This window comes from Daphnia pulex, chromosome 10 (genome assembly GCF_021134715.1).
Source record: "Daphnia pulex isolate KAP4 chromosome 10, ASM2113471v1".
Classification (NCBI taxonomy): Eukaryota; Metazoa; Arthropoda; class Branchiopoda; order Diplostraca; family Daphniidae; genus Daphnia; species Daphnia pulex.
Genome location: NC_060026.1, coordinates 2,971,378 through 2,984,265, shown reverse-complemented (window position 1 = coordinate 2,984,265; position 12,888 = coordinate 2,971,378). Strand labels below are relative to the sequence as shown.

The window sequence follows — 12,888 nt, the reverse complement described above, 5'->3', positions numbered from 1 at the left end:
CTTGGTGGTGTAGTACTCCGCTGCCTTGGTGGTGTAACTCGAGGCAGAATTATACTTTAAGGCTTCGGTGTAGTAGTTCGGGACATCATAAGCTGTGGTGTAATACTCAGCGGCCTTGGTAGTGTAGTATCCGGTTGTTGCGCACGTTGTTGTTGTGTAGTAAGACGGCGGCGTTGCGGTTTGGTATACCATACCCACGAAACATCGGTACACCAGTGGTCGACCCAACCATCAAGGATACAACAACCAACGATACAACAACCAACAGCAGCACGACGCCATAGTTAACTAGACGGTACATAATTTGAACATTAATTTTCAATAATAACCGACATATTAACAAACAAAAAAAAAAATAAAGTGAAAACTGATACAAAAATCTATGTAAAAATTAAATAAAATTTACCAGTTGGTTGCGAACTGGTATTACGTTGGAGAATGCAGTTGGTGACAAATAGTGTACAGCAGTTGTTGCCGTGTCAGAGAGGCTCACTCAATTGATTTTTTTGGCCTTTTCTCTCTCGTTTTATACTACTTTTTCTCACCCTGACCCCTCTTTTAAGCCTTGCGGCTATTTTACCTGCTTGAAAATGAAGCAAACACTTCCCGTTCTCACCCAACCTCTTCACCACCGCATTGACAGTTTTACGTAATGATCTCCGTGACCTTCGAAGTGAACGACATTCAAACTGGCCTTTCCTTCTGCAGGTTGACGTTGCTGGGGATGGGTCTGCAACAAACAATATCAAAATTAATACCAAATGGATTTTGCTTAAAAAAATGGAATCACGATGTAGTACTAGGGCTCTTTGGTGATGCAGCTCGGGCAGCATAAATTGTAGTCTTGGTGGTGTAGTATTTGAGGACAACAACCAACAGCAGCACAACGCCATAATTGACTAGACAATAAATAATTTGAACATTAATATGCAATAATAACTGACAAAAAACAATAGAAATTAATACAAAAACACAAGTAACAGAATATTTACTCATGATTGCGATTTAGTGACAAATAGTGCACAGCAGTTGTTGCCGTGTCGGAGATGCTGCCCAAACTGATTTCTTAGATCTTTTCTCTCTCCTTTTATACGACTTTTTCTCACCCTGACCCCTCTCTTAAGCCTTACGGCTATTGTACCTACTTGATAATGATGTAACACGTTTCGTCCTCACCCAACCTCTCCTCCGTGACCTTCGAGCGTGAAGGAAATGAAAACTAGCCTTTCCTTCTTTAGGTTGACGTTGCTGGGGATGGGTCTACAAAAACCAATATCAAAATAAATACCAAATGGCTGAGCCTTGCGGCTATTGTACCTGCTTGATAATGATGCAACACTTCCAATTAATTCTCACCCAAACTCTACAACACCGCATTGACAGTAATACTCGTTATGTTTCCCGCGACCTTCAAGCGTGAAGGACATGCAAACTTGCCGGCCCGTCTGTAGGTTGAACTCTACAATGGTAATTGAAAAATAATTAATAAACACTGCATCAGTTGGAACATGTTGAAAATATACAGTACCTCTGCATACAAAGGATCAACACACATATGTCGAAAGAATCCTCTTGGTGAGGTGTAGGCTAGGATTGGTCTTTAGACATGGGAACTAACCTCAACACAATCCATCCAGCAACGACTGGAAAACCATGTTTTGTCAGAAAGGTTTTCTACTTAATTATGCATTAGTACCATCTTAAATATCACACACAGTAATAAAAATAAATGTTAATCAAAATAACTACCTTGCAAATAGAATTTCCTTAGTTTTGTAAGACACGGCTTGAAATGGACAATTTCATCTCTATTGTCACAAGCACCCATGACACACGAAACCTTAAGTTGAAGATATTACCTGAAGATATTGAGTCAAGAATGAAATGAGAATATAAATAGTGTGTAATCTATTAAACCATTTAAAGTTTAACTAACCCAACCTTAAGAATAAAGACCAAAAAATATTGACCAAAAATACATATGAAGTAAACTCTTCTTTACACTTTACAGCCATCCAAGTTCTTTTTCAAGTTGGTCGCAAAGTGTTATGGTAAAAATGAAATACCAGACAGACAGATACTCTAATAGTGCTATCATAGAACAATCCAAGAAAAATATAACAATTACGAAATCACTGAGATAAGAATTCCATTCCATCAGCACCAGCAATCCAGGCGGCGACCATTTTGAATATTTTGGACTGAAATTGAGGGGGAGTGGGCAAGGTTGCATGAATTTGAACAAGGTGGATCAGAAAAAAAGAGAAGAGTTAACTAAAAAGAACAGAAAAGATACAAATGAATTTATACGAAAATAACATGTAAAATACATCCATTTCATCGAAATATCATGAGAAATGTTTTTCTCTCACAGTTGGACAAACAAAATACCAGCAGACGAATTAAGTTGAATTAAAACAATTCAAGAGTGCCACCTTGCGATAAATCAGAAAATTTGCGCAAGTAATAATTGCAAAAACCAGATTGAAATGTACGAAATGTAGCACTAAGCAAATTCTTTTTTTCAAAAATAAATTGGTGGCCCTGAAAAGGGCCGTTTATTTAAGGACGGGAGAAGTTTAAGCCTTGGCGGGTTTGTCGGTCTTCTTGGGCAAGAGAACGGCCTGGATGTTGGGCAAGACACCACCCTGAGCGATGGTGACACCGGAGAGAAGTTTGTTTAACTCTTCGTCGTTGCGGATGGCCAATTGCAAGTGACGAGGGATGATGCGGGTCTTCTTGTTGTCACGGGCGGCGTTACCGGCCAACTCGAGGACCTCAGCGGCCAAGTACTCCATGACGGCAGCCAAGTAGACGGGAGCACCGGCACCGACGCGCTCAGCGTACGATCCCTTGCGGAGCATTCGGTGGATACGACCGACGGGGAATTGAAGTCCGGCCCTGCTGGAACGGGTCTTTGACTTTCCCTTGACTTTGCCTCCTTTGCCACGGCCAGACATGTTAAGGTGTAGAGTTAGTGAACGCGGTTCCTAAAATCAAGGAACGAAATGGTAAAGTTTGAAAAAGATGTTGAGGGTTATATACTCACCAGGATCGGAGTGAGATCATTTTAAACCAATCGGAAGGGCAGCTGTAAAACATATTCCCGCCATTATTTCCTGTAACACAAGGAAGATTGTGTTTACTACCAGAAGCTCCTCCTCCTTCTGCGCTGGAACACGGAACAATTGGAACATCTGTCAAACTGGGGCTACCCGATTGGTCCTCGGGTCGAAAGAATTGGCTTCTGTCAGGTAAAGAGGGTGAACAAGATTTGAAATAAATACCTTCGACAGTCTAACAACCGTCACTGGTATTTGCCTAGTAATCTCAGTTTACCCCAAGTCTCAGAATGCCCCCCAAGGTTAGCGGAAAAGCTGCGAAGAAGGCCGGCAAGGCCCAGAAGAACATCGCCAAAGGAGACAAGAAGAAGAAGCGCAAGAGGAAGGAGAGCTACGCCATTTACATCTACAAAGTCTTGAAGCAGGTCCATCCCGACACTGGCATCTCCTCCAAAGCCATGACCATCATGAACAGCTTCGTCAACGACATTTTCGAGCGCATCGCTGGAGAGTCGTCCCGTCTTGCCCACTACAACAAGCGGTCGACCATCACTAGCCGGGAAATCCAGACGGCCGTCCGTCTGCTCTTGCCCGGTGAGTTGGCCAAGCACGCCGTGTCTGAAGGCACCAAGGCAGTCACCAAGTACACCAGCACCAAGTAGATTGATCCTCTTGGTCTCTCTACCTACAAACCAAACGGCCCTTTTCAGGGCCACCAAACGTTTAAAGAAATGAAAACAATTAACTGCTTTTGGCATTTATTGTCCAATCGAGTTCTAAACTCAACCCAATTTGTATGACGAAACGTTATGAAATGCTTAGTATCTAGAGCTTTTCGTATACCTTTCACCAGTGTAATATTCTACACAGTGTCTACACGCTCTTTTGTTGCATTTCAAGTTTGGCAGATTCGGCACAATGCGTTGAATAGAGAGAAAAATGGATCACGAAATTGGTCTACCCGTAACGATAGCGTAACTTTTACATACTAAGCAAATCGAAATTTGTTGTTAAATACGGATTCAGTTTTTAATTCATTTAAAAGTAGATGTTGAAAGAAAGATTTGAAAATCAACATTTCTAAATAGTTTTGATCTATGCCACAGCGTTTTCATTTCATTCAAATGGTGTTTCAGATGAAGATCGACCGATTGAGACGAAACAATTTTTCAGTAGCTAAGAACAACTCCAGAAATTGACGAAAATATAAGTAGGAAACATTTAAAAATTGCACTCCGTAAAATCTGAGAAAACATCTGGATATTTTCCGATTCATGTTATTTGGCTGAAAACAGTGAAATATCTATCATACGAACATACAGTAATATCTAGAAAAATATTTTTTATGATGCACGAACACATATTTAAAAGATAGTACGTACTTCTCCAAAGCCTGTATAAAATCGGATTGTTTTTGTTATTCTTGTTAATAAAAGTCGACAAGAATATGGTTAAAGTGGTTAAGAAATCTTTTTCTTTAAGTAAATGGTGGCCCTGAAAAGGGCCGATTGGATTGAGTCGGAGTTTAAATAATAAATCAGAATCAAATTTAACCGCCGAAACCGTACAGAGTGCGGCCCTGGCGTTTCAGTGCGTAGACGACGTCCATGGCCGTCACCGTCTTCCTCTTGGCGTGTTCAGTGTAGGTGACGGCGTCACGAATCACGTTCTCAAGGAACACCTTCAACACACCACGGGTCTCCTCGTAGATGAGACCAGAGATTCGCTTGACACCACCACGACGGGCAAGACGACGGATGGCCGGCTTGGTGATTCCCTGGATGTTGTCACGCAAAACTTTGCGATGACGTTTGGCGCCTCCCTTGCCGAGTCCTTTACCTCCTTTGCCGCGACCAGTCATTTTTTTAAATGAGTTTCAGAGAGAGTACAAGAACAAACTGAATGTCGAATGCTTCCACCAGGGCCCCTTTATATACTAATCGATCCGGTGGGAAATCCATCCGCATTGGTTGAGCTTAACAGCCACCCCAACTCAGGTCAACAAAGCCCAAGCTTTGTATTCCTCAACTTCCCTCCCATTTTACCCAACAACCAATTGCTGAAAAAGAGATCCCATACATTCCTCAACGTCTCCCTGGACCCCTATATAAACCCATCATCCCCCCACTGTTTCCTTATCTCAACTTTCAGTCGTTCGACATGGCCCGTACCAAGCAGACCGCTCGTAAATCCACCGGTGGCAAGGCGCCCCGCAAACAGTTGGCCACCAAAGCCGCTCGCAAAAGTGCCCCGGCCACAGGAGGAGTCAAGAAACCCCATCGTTACCGTCCCGGCACCGTCGCCCTTCGTGAGATCCGTCGCTACCAAAAGTCGACCGAGCTTCTGATCCGCAAGTTGCCATTCCAGCGCTTGGTCAGAGAAATCGCCCAGGATTTCAAGACCGACTTGCGTTTCCAGAGCTCGGCCGTCATGGCTCTGCAGGAGGCCAGCGAGGCTTACTTGGTGGGTCTTTTCGAAGACACCAACTTGTGCGCCATTCACGCCAAGCGAGTCACCATCATGCCTAAAGACATCCAGCTCGCTCGCCGTATTCGTGGTGAACGTGCCTAAGCGACTTTTAAAATCCCTTTTGACTTACCAATCGGCCCTTTTCAGGGCCACCATTTACTAAAGAAGAAGATTACCAATCAACCATTGTTTTCATTACTATATTCTTGTAAATCTTTCTTACCGTCACACATTGATGTGAATGGCCTAAAATAAAGAATACTCTACTCATCACTAACCACGGTTTCTTTCTAAATGCCAGAATTTCACAAGCATAACCTTTTCGATGGTTTCAATGTGCAATGGAAAACTTCTAAATTTTGGTAAACAAGGAAAGATATTGAATCATGCCCTATTTTAGAACTGCACCCAAATAAGTAAAGCCCAAACCATGTAAACAGATTAGACTACAAATTAGTATCATGGGAAACTGAAAACTTTGAACCAACCTGGTTTGCAAACAAAATCAGGCAGTCGGTTTATCCTTGCGGTCCTCAGCACTTATCTTTCAATCCTAACACTTCATTTAAATTCACAACCACATTCCAAATCCCTAATTATTTGTTTTAATAATCAATAATCCTCCCCCCCCCAAAAAAAAAAATGAGAAACAAGAACATAGACAACAATCAAAATCTATATATGCAGACGACCTAGTAAACAAAACAAGCCACCTGTTGGCCAACAGTTGGAAAATCTTCTTTCTAGACGGTGCGACCAGCGACCTCCCAAAACTTAATATGTAGAAGCGGAACGGAATTCTCTTCCCGCTTTAACACAAATGGAAAACAAATTATGTAAGAGAGATTTAACCTTTACAACAAATTGTTTCATTTAGTACTTGATCTGAGAGTAAATGATTCAGTTCTGATTTCTCTGAGGTCAGCGGTCTGAAAAGACTCTACTTCTCAATGGATTCCGAACTCCCGTCTTCGGACGGCACATTTATTGATTCAAAAATTTCCATTACTCTTTATTGAAGCCCCGGAAGGTGATTTACTGTGTTATGTGTGATGTGAATGTGATAACTACTAAAAAAGTGAATATGAAAATGAAAACGCCGCTCTAACCCATATCGTGATCACTTCAAATAAAACAACAGAGTAAGTCAGTAGTTCTGTGGTTCTGGTAAATTGGTAATAATAGCATTTGAAAAATAGAAAAAAATTGAAGATTGAATCTGCGTAGAATTGTAATGGAAAGTTTGGCAACGAGATTACGAGATTGACCGATTACCACAGCAGACGAAAACGACAACAAGTTAGTTGACACGTGAGTTAGAGCATGTGATGTTGATGTTCAAAATTTCAAACTTTATTTGAATTAATCACCGTTGCTTACTAGAAAAGTAAAAATCACCTTTTGTAAGATGACTGACGAAAGAAACAAAATGACGCAAAATGTTCCTTCTGATTTATCAGTCGTTCGATTTTCTTCTGTTAGAGCCCAGGAAATTGTTGCTCTCACAAAAATGATAGGTGAGTTTCCCCCCTCCCCAAAAAAAGAGTTGTCCTATCAACATTTGCTAACATGTTGTTTGCCTTAAGAAAATCCACAATGCACCAAATTACTTTTTCAAAAACTGCCATGTCATATGCGAAGAAGAGCAATGAGCCATAACCCAAACAGAATGCCAAGAACCTTAAGGGAAGCCCACAAGGCCCAAGTAAGTCTGCTTATAAAAGTATAGCTCCACACTGAATAAACTCTATATTTATGTGGATTTAGATGGCAAAGAGTGGTCCAGCAACCCAGCCTAAGAGGCCTAGAAGGAAATATAGACGCAGACCAAGCAGATTGCTGGAAGAGTATAAAAAGCGATCTAGTAAAGTCTCTTGGCTAGAAACACACCTGTGGCATGCCAAAAGGTTTGTTTCCATTTGTAGGTTATGTTAAGGACATGTTACTACTTTTTACCATTTAGGTTTCACATGGTAATCAAGTGGGGACATCGTCTTCCTGAAAGATCTTGCGCTCGCAGTCACAGATTCTGCTACCGTTCAGTAGCTCAACATTGCCTGCTAATGGTATCAATTCAAAATATTAATGATTTACGTAATTATTAATTGCCTCTTTTTGTTCAAAGGACATATCGTACTTGTGTTGCGTTGAAATTCAAGGTCCACAGGATGAGATCGTTCGAGGCCTTATCTCTCTCTGTGATCCTAAAACTGGCCCAACGTTTGGTGCGTCTACTTTCCTTAATGGCACTCGTGAAGGAAGAGTGATCATTTTCAAGCGAAATCAGTTTTCGAGCGGCCCCATCGGCTTGGTTACGTTTTTGTGGTGCAATACAGGGAATCCGGATATGCGAACCTTGTGGATATGGAGCCATCCAGCTTTCTACCAACAGTTTCTGTGTGAGCTGAATTCTATTTTCGAATCCGATTCCGACTTATTATGCAAGCCTCCTGGAGTCAAGATTACCTTAAACAAAGGAAAGCTAAATCGGTTCAGATTAAGAGGGCCCTTTGCACATTCAGTTGTATCGTCGTTATTCGACAAAGAAACTAGGAGCGCGTCAAGTTTATCACAATCACCTGGGTTTGTCACCAGTGTTGAAGTCAGAGATCCTCGAATGATACTCGCACAAACCCGAATCAAAGCGTCCAGTTCCACGGTAGGTAACTGTGAACTTGTAGGATTGAGCCAAAGTAAATTGTGGGATGCCAGCGTTCGAGATCAAATTACCAATATGCGAACAAGTTTACCCGATCACGTCATCAATAACCGTCGTAGTGAATTACTTGTTCCTGGCACCGAGTTACCCGTCCAGCCAGAAGAAATCCCCATTCCAATCCTCATTGTGAATGCATCTCACGAGAGCAGCGGTAAGTAAATACATTTCTTTTATTATGTAATTTTTTTTTACCTTTTTTTTTCCTTTCAAGATTTTGTTCCTGGCTGTGACGTCATTTTGCCGGCTGGATGGGCTACAGCTTTCTGGCTTGCACTGATCTATAGTGGAGGGCACGCTGGAGGTTTGAAAGATGCGGGAAGCATGAATTTTGAATACGGAATTTGTCGGGATCTCTGCTTAGAAATCGACAGTGAAGCAGGAAAAGCCACTGCCGTTGACAGAAAAATGAATTTGATGGAAGAATACTTTCGTAGACCACCTAAAACAAGAACCAACTTCATCAAATTAGCCACACCTTTTCCGTTCTGCGTCGATTGGGATCGCCTTACAATCGACTGGATCGGTCAGTCTGAGTCAGGTTTCACTGTATTACGTGACAAGAAGCTCCTAAGTGGATTGTGTCAAAAGAATAGGATTGTGCTACCCGAAATCTTATTATCTCAACCTTATTTAGTGCCCGTGACAGTTCGAGTTAAACACGGGTCACCTCAGGAATTTTCAATGATCTGTTTACCGGGAGCCGATGATAAAGTTAATTCAGTAATTAACGAGCCTATTCACCAAGATCCCTGCGCCAAAGAACGGAAAATGTTACGCCAACAGCACAGTTCCCTTCTGAAGAGTCTTGCGAAAAAGAGGAAAGAATTCCGGGATAAAGATGGAACCATTGGGGACTTCTCCAGCGCCACTGCAATTGCTGTTCACAAAGAAAAGACTCGCTCGTTATGGCTGCCTTCTTCCTGCAATTTAAAAACTTCATTCGCCAGGCCGATCATTGGATTTGTCACTCAAGGAGATTTCGGTCTTAGCGAAGGAAAAGGAATTGGTCGTGGATATATAGTCATTCGTGCCATTTCACAAATACCTTTGTCTCTTGTGTTGGTTCGAAATCCTGGAACTAATTTGTACATGTGGGCTGAAATTACAATGGAGTAAAATACATTGACAAACTAATTGAAGTTATCACAAGTTATTTTATGTGTAATGTAGAACATCAATTCTTGGTTACAATAGTACATTACCCATAGCGAGATTGTATTGGTAATGGTATAATGGATGAAAGTGAAAGCAGAACATCAAATTATTTTATTTCTTTCCAACCATTCCTTTCTTCCCACGTTTAGGCATGACTTCCTCACTATCCGAATCGTCTTCATCGTTGCTTTCTTTCTTTTGCTTTCTCGTTTTAGTGGTACGTTCTTTAGACGCTTTACCCCCGTACTTGGCCTCGAGAGCACTGAAGAAATTGTCAGCTGATGCGGCTCTGTCCGTGTTCCTTTTCTGAATTAAAGCTCGAAGACTGTCTTCGCTTCTAAGAAGATTTAGTTATCAATTATAAAATATGTTAATAAAGTGAAACTTATACAGAAACTTAAAAAGAATAAAAATTTGTTACCCATCATTCTTCAGTCCCAATTCTTCAGCCATTTTTTCTGCCATTTTAGCTTCGCGATCAGCCTTCTTCTTCCTGGCGACTTGCTTTTTCTTGGATTCTGAAGTAAAGGCTTTATAGCCAGTAACCTCATCGTTGTCAACCATCTTCTGGATAATTTCTCGTATTCTAGGTTCATCATCGGCAGTAGCACACATAACTGAACTCATGATCATGTCCATATCTCCCTACAAATTAGTTTATGATTAATTTTGTTATTGTTATGGTCAAAGCATTAGTCATTCAAAATGTAAGCCTGCAATTACCTCGTAACGCTCATAAAGCTGTTTAACATCTGTAGTTTCTTCTTCTGAGCCTTTGTATTTATTTTCAAATTCTGTAATATCTTGCTCTGTTACTTTTTTGAAAAGAAACCTCCAATAGTCTTCCCAATTCTGGTCACCCTTTGAAAAATCATCGTCATCAACACAGCCTTTAAATAAAACTTTTATTAGTTACAAGAGCTATTAGTGTAATAATTTCTACTTGCCTGTTTCATCGTATATCTTCCTTTTTTCTTTGTCACTCAAGATTGAGTAGACTTTACCAAGAGTTTGAAACTTTTCTGTTGCATTTTCTTTGTCTTCTTCGCCGACTCTGTCAGGATGAACCTTTAGGGACTTCTTGTAGTAAGCCCTTTTCACTACATTTTTTTAATCATAAGAAGTGGAAAAGGTATTTACATTAGCAATACCATTTCAAGTTGTATATTTCTATCTTTGCCAATGCCTACCTGCTGCTTCATCCACATCTTTTTCTACTCCCAACACTTCATAAAGAGAAGAGCAGTTAAAATGTTTATCACACAATTCAGTTAAGCTTGTCATGATAAATGCAAGATAAATATCACTGCCAAATACTGTAATTCAGATTTACAATTATTAAATAAAAGTTTTCACGAGGACTGCAGTAGATATTCTCCACATCACATTTACGGGACGTCTGTTAAACAATTGAACACCGCCAAATACACAGGCGTTGCCAGATCGGGATCATTCAAAAAAGAGTTTGGCGCTAATTTTGAAAACCAAAAATTGCTAAAATGTGGAATAAAATAAAAAATCCATTAATTATTTAAAGAAAGTGTATTTCGTCTTCTTTAAAAAGGCACAAATTGTGTATGGTATGGCAAGAGTTATAGGACTCTGGCATGGCAGTGGGCGTTGGCGAGCTTCAAAAGGGTCTTTTATTTATTCGTTGCCTAAAAATTTGTGAGTAGAATGCGATCTCATTTCTCTTCATGAATTCGGTACAAAAAATTATTTTCTGGCAAAATTTCACGTTCATTACAACTGTTCGCGTAATCCAGGGCGTAGTATTTTATTTAATTTTTTAAATAAGGACCTAACTCTAACTTTATGGTTCTGCCTTCACCCTTCTGTAGAGCTACTCGTCAAACTGTTAATAACTGAATGTTCAATGAGCAGTTATTTGTAATTGCAATCTAAAATCATAAAGAATTAATTAACAAATTAAATTGTAAACTAGAAAAAAAACTAACCTCACAAATTTGTAGATAGGGGAAGATCCCCTTGAGAGGGTTTTTTAACTTTTTTACTTTTTCTCTTGCCACCATCATCGTCGACCATATTTCGTTTAACAGGTTTTTTAACAATATCTTTAATTGAGCGATGTTTTTGATCACTCATGAACTGTATACTGTCACGAATCCTGACTTCATCTTCAGCAGTAATAAATAGAGCCATGTTCATTATTTTTGGCACATCTCCTCGATAAAGGCTATAAAGTTTTTTCAGATCCTCAGTTTCTTCCATTGATCCTCTGTATTGATTCAAAAATGAGTTGATAACTGAATCATTTGCTTTCTTGAATGTAAGTGCCCAGTGGCCTAACCAGTTGAAACTGTTATCCATCAGTTCTTCATCTAACCACACACAACCTGTTTATGATGCCAAATTGCAAAGCTGATGATGTATACAATTAAAACCAAACATGAAATTAAATTTTTTACCTGTCTTGTCATACACCCGTTTTCTTTCTTCATCACTTAAAATGGAATATACTTTAAAAAGTGTCTTAAACTTCTCAAAACCTTCATCAGTTTCACTTTTTTCGCTGTTGCTGTTTGGATGGAATGCTAGAGACCTCTTGAAATAGGCCCTTTTGACTGTTTCAGAATATAATTTGTTAAAGTATGTTTTCACGTTGAAACGCTATTAACGATTGTTGACTAAAAACTAATTAAACGATGGTTTTCTTACGTTTTCTTCCATCTGTTGCTTTATCGGCACCCAAAACGTCATAGAGATTGCAGCAATCGAAATATTTGGCACACAACTTAGTCAGTTCCATTTCGGGAAAGGGTTACCAATTTTCGAATCTATGGCAGAAAAAAAAGTGTTTCTGCTAAAACGAAGCTAAAAAAATCTTTGAATGAAAGGAAACTAGAAAAGAGCGATCCATACAGATTGAACGCAATTCAATTCAATCCGAATAGCGATTCATAGCAATAACGTCGTCTGCTACACAACAACAACAGCTGAGCAAAAGTCAAATATATTTTTCACTTTTTCGGAGTTTTCACCGTTTTCGGTCAAATTTTTGTCTTTATGTTTTATACGTTATTGCGTTATTACCTGATGATCCCCTATAACCCAAGGATCTTACAAATACACTCTAAATGTAATTATAATTTTAAGAAACCGGACAATACCTGATAAGTGACAATAGTTCTTCTCCGCAGCGCACCGCCAGGCCGCTAGGTCCGTACTCCAGCCGCTCTTTCTATCATTTAGTTTCGGTATTGTTGTCATATAATAGATTTACGTAGGTACTGTTATTTACAACATTCTTTACATCTTCCTTTTGCCACAGTCCCGCCGACCCCCATGATCTCCATCCAAGTAAAAAAGACTGGGGTTATTGCGACTCTTCTCAAATATTCAAAATAATGCCAGCGTTTTCAAGAATTAAAATATTATTGCTCGATGCTGCTCGCTTTTTGCATTGATAGGCTCTGAATAGAAACATGTTTAATGTTCATCTCTTTTAAATTTAAATGGTTG

The 12,888-nt window shown here is 39.9% G+C and overlaps 7 protein-coding genes and 1 long non-coding RNA gene across 9 annotated transcripts; 3 read left to right on the top strand and 5 right to left on the bottom strand.

The window, feature by feature from the left end:
- Positions 1-673: 673 nt before the first annotated feature.
- Positions 674-1,052, bottom strand: LOC124205270. The gene is made up of 3 exons (XR_006879257.1): positions 993-1,052; positions 801-899; positions 674-730 (listed from the first exon to the last, which is right to left on the bottom strand). It is a non-coding gene; the product is annotated as an uncharacterized LOC124205270 (long non-coding RNA).
- A 911-nt stretch (positions 1,053-1,963) lies between these two features.
- LOC124205258 (histone H2A) lies at positions 1,964-3,313 on the bottom strand. The gene is made up of 2 exons (XM_046602646.1): positions 3,050-3,313; positions 1,964-2,990 (listed from the first exon to the last, which is right to left on the bottom strand). Exon 2 carries the CDS (start codon positions 2,958-2,960, stop codon positions 2,580-2,582), a length of 381 nt encoding a protein of 126 aa, XP_046458602.1. The 5' UTR covers positions 2,961-2,990; positions 3,050-3,313; the 3' UTR covers positions 1,964-2,579.
- Positions 3,314-3,320: 7 nt separating this feature from the next.
- LOC124205261 (histone H2B.3) lies at positions 3,321-3,759 on the top strand. Its single transcript, XM_046602650.1, has one exon. It carries the CDS (start codon positions 3,353-3,355, stop codon positions 3,722-3,724), a length of 372 nt encoding a protein of 123 aa, XP_046458606.1. The 5' UTR covers positions 3,321-3,352; the 3' UTR covers positions 3,725-3,759.
- A 789-nt stretch (positions 3,760-4,548) lies between these two features.
- On the bottom strand, positions 4,549-5,193 carry LOC124205266 (histone H4). The gene has a single exon (XM_046602655.1). It carries the CDS (start codon positions 4,921-4,923, stop codon positions 4,612-4,614), a length of 312 nt encoding a protein of 103 aa, XP_046458611.1. The 5' UTR covers positions 4,924-5,193; the 3' UTR covers positions 4,549-4,611.
- Positions 5,181-5,808, top strand: LOC124205257 (histone H3). The gene has a single exon (XM_046602645.1). It carries the CDS (start codon positions 5,223-5,225, stop codon positions 5,631-5,633), a length of 411 nt encoding a protein of 136 aa, XP_046458601.1. The 5' UTR covers positions 5,181-5,222; the 3' UTR covers positions 5,634-5,808.
- A 992-nt stretch (positions 5,809-6,800) lies between these two features.
- LOC124205234 (ribonucleases P/MRP protein subunit POP1-like) lies at positions 6,801-9,389 on the top strand. Its single transcript, XM_046602616.1, has 7 exons — positions 6,801-6,842; positions 6,915-7,048; positions 7,118-7,236; positions 7,299-7,438; positions 7,495-7,597; positions 7,657-8,401; positions 8,462-9,389. The coding sequence occupies exons 2-7, from the start codon at positions 6,940-6,942 to the stop codon at positions 9,364-9,366; spliced, it is 2,121 nt and encodes a 706-aa protein (XP_046458572.1). The 5' UTR covers positions 6,801-6,842; positions 6,915-6,939; the 3' UTR covers positions 9,367-9,389.
- LOC124205235 (dnaJ homolog subfamily C member 9-like) lies at positions 9,385-10,828 on the bottom strand. Its single transcript, XM_046602617.1, has 5 exons — positions 10,596-10,828; positions 10,353-10,505; positions 10,129-10,295; positions 9,827-10,050; positions 9,385-9,742 (listed from the first exon to the last, which is right to left on the bottom strand). The coding sequence occupies exons 1-5, from the start codon at positions 10,687-10,689 to the stop codon at positions 9,517-9,519; spliced, it is 864 nt and encodes a 287-aa protein (XP_046458573.1). The 5' UTR covers positions 10,690-10,828; the 3' UTR covers positions 9,385-9,516.
- A 100-nt stretch (positions 10,829-10,928) lies between these two features.
- On the bottom strand, positions 10,929-12,636 carry LOC124205237 (dnaJ homolog subfamily C member 9-like). Of its 2 annotated transcripts, none has more exons than XM_046602619.1 (5): positions 12,537-12,636; positions 12,085-12,203; positions 11,835-11,990; positions 11,364-11,762; positions 10,929-11,306 (listed from the first exon to the last, which is right to left on the bottom strand). In XM_046602619.1, the coding sequence occupies exons 2-4, from the start codon at positions 12,173-12,175 to the stop codon at positions 11,365-11,367; spliced, it is 645 nt and encodes a 214-aa protein (XP_046458575.1). In that variant the 5' UTR covers positions 12,176-12,203; positions 12,537-12,636; the 3' UTR covers positions 10,929-11,306; position 11,364. The 2 variants fall into 2 exon arrangements, with proteins under 2 accessions (XP_046458575.1, XP_046458574.1); XM_046602618.1 differs by lacking the exon at positions 12,537-12,636 and adding an exon at positions 12,289-12,392.
- Positions 12,637-12,888: the final 252 nt, after the last annotated feature.